General features: G+C 46.1%; 1 protein-coding gene across 1 annotated transcript in view; it reads left to right on the forward strand.

The window, feature by feature from the left end:
• The first annotated feature begins 2,035 nt into the window (after positions 1 to 2,035).
• dnajb5 (DnaJ heat shock protein family (Hsp40) member B5) overlaps positions 2,036 to 6,000 on the forward strand; it is a 10,418-nt gene continuing 6,453 nt past the window's right edge. Inside the window, exons 1-3 of the mRNA XM_020594607.1 lie at positions 2,036 to 3,223; positions 4,494 to 4,773; positions 5,481 to 5,993. Of these exons, the coding sequence (XP_020450263.1) occupies positions 4,563 to 4,773; positions 5,481 to 5,993 (724 nt within the window). The 5' untranslated portion in view covers positions 2,036 to 3,223; positions 4,494 to 4,562. The remainder of the gene's footprint in view (positions 3,224 to 4,493; positions 4,774 to 5,480; positions 5,994 to 6,000) is intronic.

A 6,000-nucleotide genomic window follows, 5' to 3' on the forward strand; every position in this document is an offset into this window, starting at 1 on the left:
ATCAATTTGTAAAAAAGAACAAGTGTGGGAATAAAACAGATCCAGATTGCAGTTAAAGACACAATACCCTGTGTAGCCTCTACAAGAAAACTGAACTTTGTATTCTCTGTGCATAACACTGCAGATGGTCAGACTGAAATTAAAGCTTCCTTGTCTAAGAACCCTGTGAGTACAGTGAGCAATTTGAGTACAGTGACTAATTTGACTGGCATTCACATCCTGCTCTCTGCATTTGTGCAAAGATGCATTAAATGTTTGCAACTGAAAGCAGCTTTGCCAAAGACTGCTCAAGAGGGGGTCTTTAAAGCTGTGAGCTTTTGTGCTCGTATGTACACGTACAGTACATCTACAGTCCTGTGACACTACCATGTCTATCTAGGAGAAAACCTCTCTTCAGGCAATGGTGGTCTCTATGGTTACAGGAAGGGTAGAAGTGAGAGAGGAGGTGGAAGGACAGGGTGTTCTGAGGCTGTGAGACAGAGAGAAGAGGAGGGGAGGTGGGAGATGGATTCAGACGCTCATGGCTGCCTCCTCCTCACGCTCGAAAACGGCCTGCGATGTGTTCTGTGAACCCCTTGTCTGTCGAACCCTCTCTTGTCTCAGGTGGCACTTAGTGTCAAACATTAGCCTCACTGGATTTTGCAACCTGAACTAATCTAGTGTTCGTACACACATACAGTATATACAGATACACGTGCTCAGAGAACTCACTGCTGAGATAAGAGTATTCCTGGCAGACACATCACTGTCTGGCAGATTCCCGTGTCACCATAGTAACCCGTGATCTGGTCAGGAAAAACTGTTCATAGACTTTTGTGGTGCATGCTCAACTCCAGAACAGCACGTGGATCTGTTCTCCCCAGTTATCAATGGCAAATACGATGCAGACATAAAACAAACAGTGTGCAGTGCAGCAGTGGCTAGTTATGTAAGCACTCCTGACAGTAATGAGCTTCTTGCTAAACCTGTGTGTTGCCTTGGCACAGACAGATGCAGATTTCAAATCACATTGTAACTGGTTGTCAGCACACTGCAGCCGATTTCAACGTGTCCCAGTGTCTGTCACAGGCTGAGCAGAAGACCCCATGTGAAAAACACCCCACTGGTGACCAGCTGCTCTTCTAGGGCAGCTGCACTGGTCCCAAGGCCCTCCTTGCTGCCAAAACACACACACATACTCAGCTGGACACACAGGAATGTCTATTTTTTTTTCTTCACAACATGTATGCAACATACTGATTTCTCTACATATTTGCATTGTTTTGAATGCTTAAATACATGCATGTGTGAAAGCAAAGTGTACATTTGCGTGTGTCAGACAGACTCCTCCACCAAGACACCCACCTTTCTCGCACCTCCTCGCCAGTCCGGTGGGGAGTGATGACTCAAGCTTGAATTAGTCCTTATTCTCTATTTTTCTCGCATTGACCTGGCAGAGCAGAAGCACTTCTCCCCGCTGAGTGTACCTGCCTGTGCACTTAACAGTAAAAGTCATCAGTAATGACTCAGACCTCCATTGGTGATAGAATATTTGATTTCTTTTTTCTTCTTTGAAGCTGGATAGATAGGCTGCTTGCTGATCTGCTGTTGACAGAACAGTCTGTCTCCAGAACCAAATCTCCCTTGAGTGAGGGACATTTTTCAAAACATGAACAAATGCTGGGATATCTCTTGACTGTGAGAACATATGACAATTCTGGGACCAAGAAGCTGAGATTACTATTGGTCAGACTGAGGAGTATTCAAGTAAATCGGGGGTAGAACAAAACTGGTTTATCACCCTGTCAAATGGAAGCGGTAAATGTAAATTAGGGTCGCACTCAGTAACAAGAAATCACTTTATTCTGAGAGAAGACAGAATGTTTTTGGCCTTCATCAGTGTCACAATCTCACAGCACAGCTGCTTCTTTAAACACTGCACACAAGTGAAACCTGTTGAGTTAATTAGCCTGCACCAGGTTGAGTGATCCCTCATGAAGCAAGCTAGGTTCTTAGGACACAGGTAAAAGTGACAATATGTTCTATCCTATGTATACCTGAACTCAAATATATTTTATTTCCTTTTTTTAATATGGACCTGTATTAAAATTGATTGTATCTTGTACATGTATGACATTGGTGCCTTTTAATGCAGCTAAATTAGACAGCCTATTATTAAGCTTTTCATAGGATAGAACATTTTGTCACATTTACCTGTGTCCTACTAGTTGTCCAGGGTGTACCCCGCCTCTCGCCCAGTGTTGGCTCGAGGCCCCCACGACCCTCATTAATATAAATGGAGTAGATAATAGATGGATGGACTTGAGGTGTCAGACCTCAGTGGGGCCTAATAACTCCAGCCTTTGTGTCAACTATATTCTCCAAATATATGGAGTTTCATTTAGTTTGGTGTTAAGTGATTTGTGTTTACCACACAGCAAACCTGGGGCAGCTCTTTTGCACCCCAGGCCCTACTAGCATTTACATGCTATGGGTCAAGCTTCATTAGGGGGTGGTGGAGGGGATTGGCTGAGCTTAGTTACAATCAGGAACAAGGTTATTGTTGGCATTAATTGTATGGTTCAAAAACTGGAAACCAGGATGTTTCTAAGGAGATTGTCAGTGACAGATGTGTAACAGTACTGATCTTGGTGTTGCTGCTGGCTGGGTGAGGTCAGGTATCAAAGTCAAGACATTCAGCTATAGGGACCAGATTGGATATTTTGGGTGTCTAAATAAGTTTTGAGCTAAGAACAAAGTTAAAGCTGTGGTTATTTTAGGGTTTGGTTCTCAGAAAGTAGGCTATGTCTTTACAAAAATATCAAATCAAAATGTGTGTGAGGAGTCATGTGATGACTCAGCAGTGTTTATATCAACCCAATACCGGCACGACCACACGAGCCCGCGCGCTTACGCACGCACGCGCCCAGGTGATCGTGCCTCAGTCACACTACCGGGACTCCCTCTCTCCAAATATGACTCTGATTCCCTGTACACCGAAGCTCACACTACTGACATGCCTTCTGACCAGTCTTACAGGAGGAGAGTGTTGAAACGATGCCACTGCTCCAGGTTGAATTCCCATTCTTCAGTCAGACTTGATATGAAACTCCGTCTGAGTGCATTTGTGAACAGAGCTTGAACAAAGAGCCCTGCTGGCTCCTGGCTGTGAGACACTGGGGCTGCTTTCCAAACTGCGGATTTTTAGACACGACCAGGACCAGGACCGGCAGCAGTAGGCTTGGTAAGGAAATCAATCTTATTATGCAATTTGAAGGGAACGTTGCTTAAATCTATTCAGATCTCCTGCTGCAGAAGTCGAACCAGGGAAACTTCTGATCATCAATGAGGAGTAGACACATTTACCGACCATCATTAGAGACCCGAGAACCAAAATAATGGCCATTTATTAATCGCCGACTAAACCAGAAGATCCTAAACTTAAAAAAATAAAATAAAATAAAAAAATTTAGCTTTGTTCTCTCTCTAAATCGTGTTGATTGCCGTCTTTTGTTTTGCTCCCACCAAATGACAGTTGCGGTGGATATGATGGCCTTACATTAGGTTTATGACTGGCTGAATGGGCAGTTGTCCGAGGGTTTCCATTGAAACGTAAGAGGCAGCCCGGTGTTTGATCACCGGTTATTTCAGAGCCAGTGATCCTCCCGGTGTCCTGACGTCAGTGTATAGGGACCCAGCAGTACCGGGGCGGCAGCCACTGAATAAGAGCTGAGGAGGGAGAGGGAAGCTGGATCATGTTGATCTGAATCTCCATTAACTGCAGAGCATTCCGGTAGGATTTCCTTTATTTGGTTTTCCTTTCTGTCTTCCCTTATCGTTTTTTCCGCGTTGCCTCGATCTCGTGTGAAGCCTGCTCTTTGTCACATTAGGCTCCTATGCACTAATATGGGAAATATCTCGGGTTTATCATTCGGTATAAACCAGTGGTTGATGTAAATTACAGCATAGATTACTTTAGGATTTGGGGCTGTATAGCGAACCGGTAGACTATCTCTTTGTCTGTAACCAGACGTTGTCTTCACCTACTGGTGCTGTCATGGTCAAACAAAGGCACCCTGTCCTGTTCAGAGGCACCGCAGTGTCTGGATAAAGGGGTTCTGCTGTGACAGGTTGTGTGCCTCTGCCCATCTGGCTTAGCGGGTAGATCATCAGTATAATCAGAAATCAGGCCAGCTGATTTAAAATGGATTATTCTAAGTATTGTGTATAACAGACAAGCTGAATGGACAGGGAGAAGCTCTTTCATAAAACAGAAGGGTATTCCTCTTCACTCGACTTTACATCAGCACAGCAACCACATCACCTAGCAACAGCTGGAAATGGGAACACACAGTGCTGGCTGTACTAACACTGAATGACGGTAAAGCCCTGGTGGAGAGCACTGGAGTGCCCTTTGCACCTTTGCCAGGGTATATACAGTTTCTTGCTCTGGGCAGCATCCGCCTCACAGGGGTACTTGTAAGACCCTAACAATAGCCCTCTGTCTCATCCAGTGACTGACCACGGCCTGAGCTGAAGACAGGGGGTCCCCCAGTCCCAAAAGTGTATGCGTGTGTGCAGCTATGGGGAAGGACTACTACAAGACCCTGGGTATCCCCAAGGGCTCCAACGAGGAGGAGATCAAGAAGGCTTACCGGCGTATGGCGCTGCGCTTCCACCCTGATAAAAACACAGATGCCAACGCAGAGGAGAAGTTCAAGGAGATCGCGGAGGCCTACGAGGTACTCAGTGACCCCAAGAAGAGGGCCGTCTACGATCAGCTTGGAGAGGAAGGTGAGGAGGGAGCTGAGGGTTCATGTATCGGTTTGATCCGATCTGTCTATCTGTGTCCGTGTAGGGTCATTGAGCGAAAGAGGTCACAGAGTCCAGTCTCCAGCATTTGATCAGTGCAGCTTTATGAAACAGGTGTTATGATGGATTAAGTTATTGAGATAGTTCAGAAACAGACTCAACATCTAATATCACAATGGAGGACTTTGGTGGGCTTCAGTCACTCAAGTAATAATTCTGTGTCTCAGCCATGTTTTTATGTTTGCGTATTTGTCCAGGAACATGTGTGTGACTCTCTACTGTTATCTTTGTCCACAACACTTAGCTGCTAGTACTTTACGGTCTACCTCAGCTGCTAGTGTAGTGTGTGTGTAGCTGTGTGTGTGCATGTTAGCTGACAGACAGATGGCTTGAGATCATTACGTGGTTGAGATATGAATAGCAGCAACTGCTGTAGTTTGCATTTGTGGGTGTTCTGTGCATGCGTCTCTGTTGTGTCAGTGTGTTGGATGGAGTGATCTGGTATTTTATGAGGTTCTCCACCACCAGGGCTGTTGGAAGATCATTAATGCTGTGGGTTTTTCCCACCCACGTGGGCTCCACTCTGGTATCTGAGTTCATATTAATGTGTACTTTCAGTTGGTGGATGTTTGAGTGTGTGCACGTCCATATGAGCTCTCACATTGCTCTCTCTCTTTTTTGTCTCTCAGGATTGAAGACTGGAGGCAGTAGCTCTTCAGGTGCTCCTGGCAGTTCAACATACCACTACACCTTCCATGGAGACCCCCATGCTACCTTCGCCTCCTTCTTTGGTGGCTCCAACCCCTTTGACATGTTTTTTGGCTCTAACCGCAGCCACAGCCGCAACAATGGCTTCCCCTTCCACAACGACCACAGCAATGATGCAGAGCAGGACATGGACATGGATGAGGACGACCCCTTTGCTCATTTTGGAAGACAGTTTGGCTTCCCAGGAGGGATAAACAACGGCTTCCCAGGGGAGGGTCGCAGGAGGATGGGGGTGCCATCAGAACGCTTGGGAACCGGTCGAAAGCAACAGGACCCTCCGGTGGTTCATGAGCTGAAGGTCTCGCTGGAAGAGATCTTCCACGGCTGCACCAAACGTATGAAGATCACCCGACGCAGGCTGAACCCGGATGGGCGGAGCATGAGGACGGAGGACAAGATCCTCAACATTATCATCAAGAAGGGCTGGAAGGAAGGGACCAA

This window comes from Monopterus albus, unplaced genomic scaffold (assembly GCF_001952655.1).
Source record: "Monopterus albus unplaced genomic scaffold, M_albus_1.0 scaffold23.1, whole genome shotgun sequence".
NCBI lineage: Eukaryota > Metazoa > Chordata > Actinopteri > Synbranchiformes > Synbranchidae > Monopterus > Monopterus albus.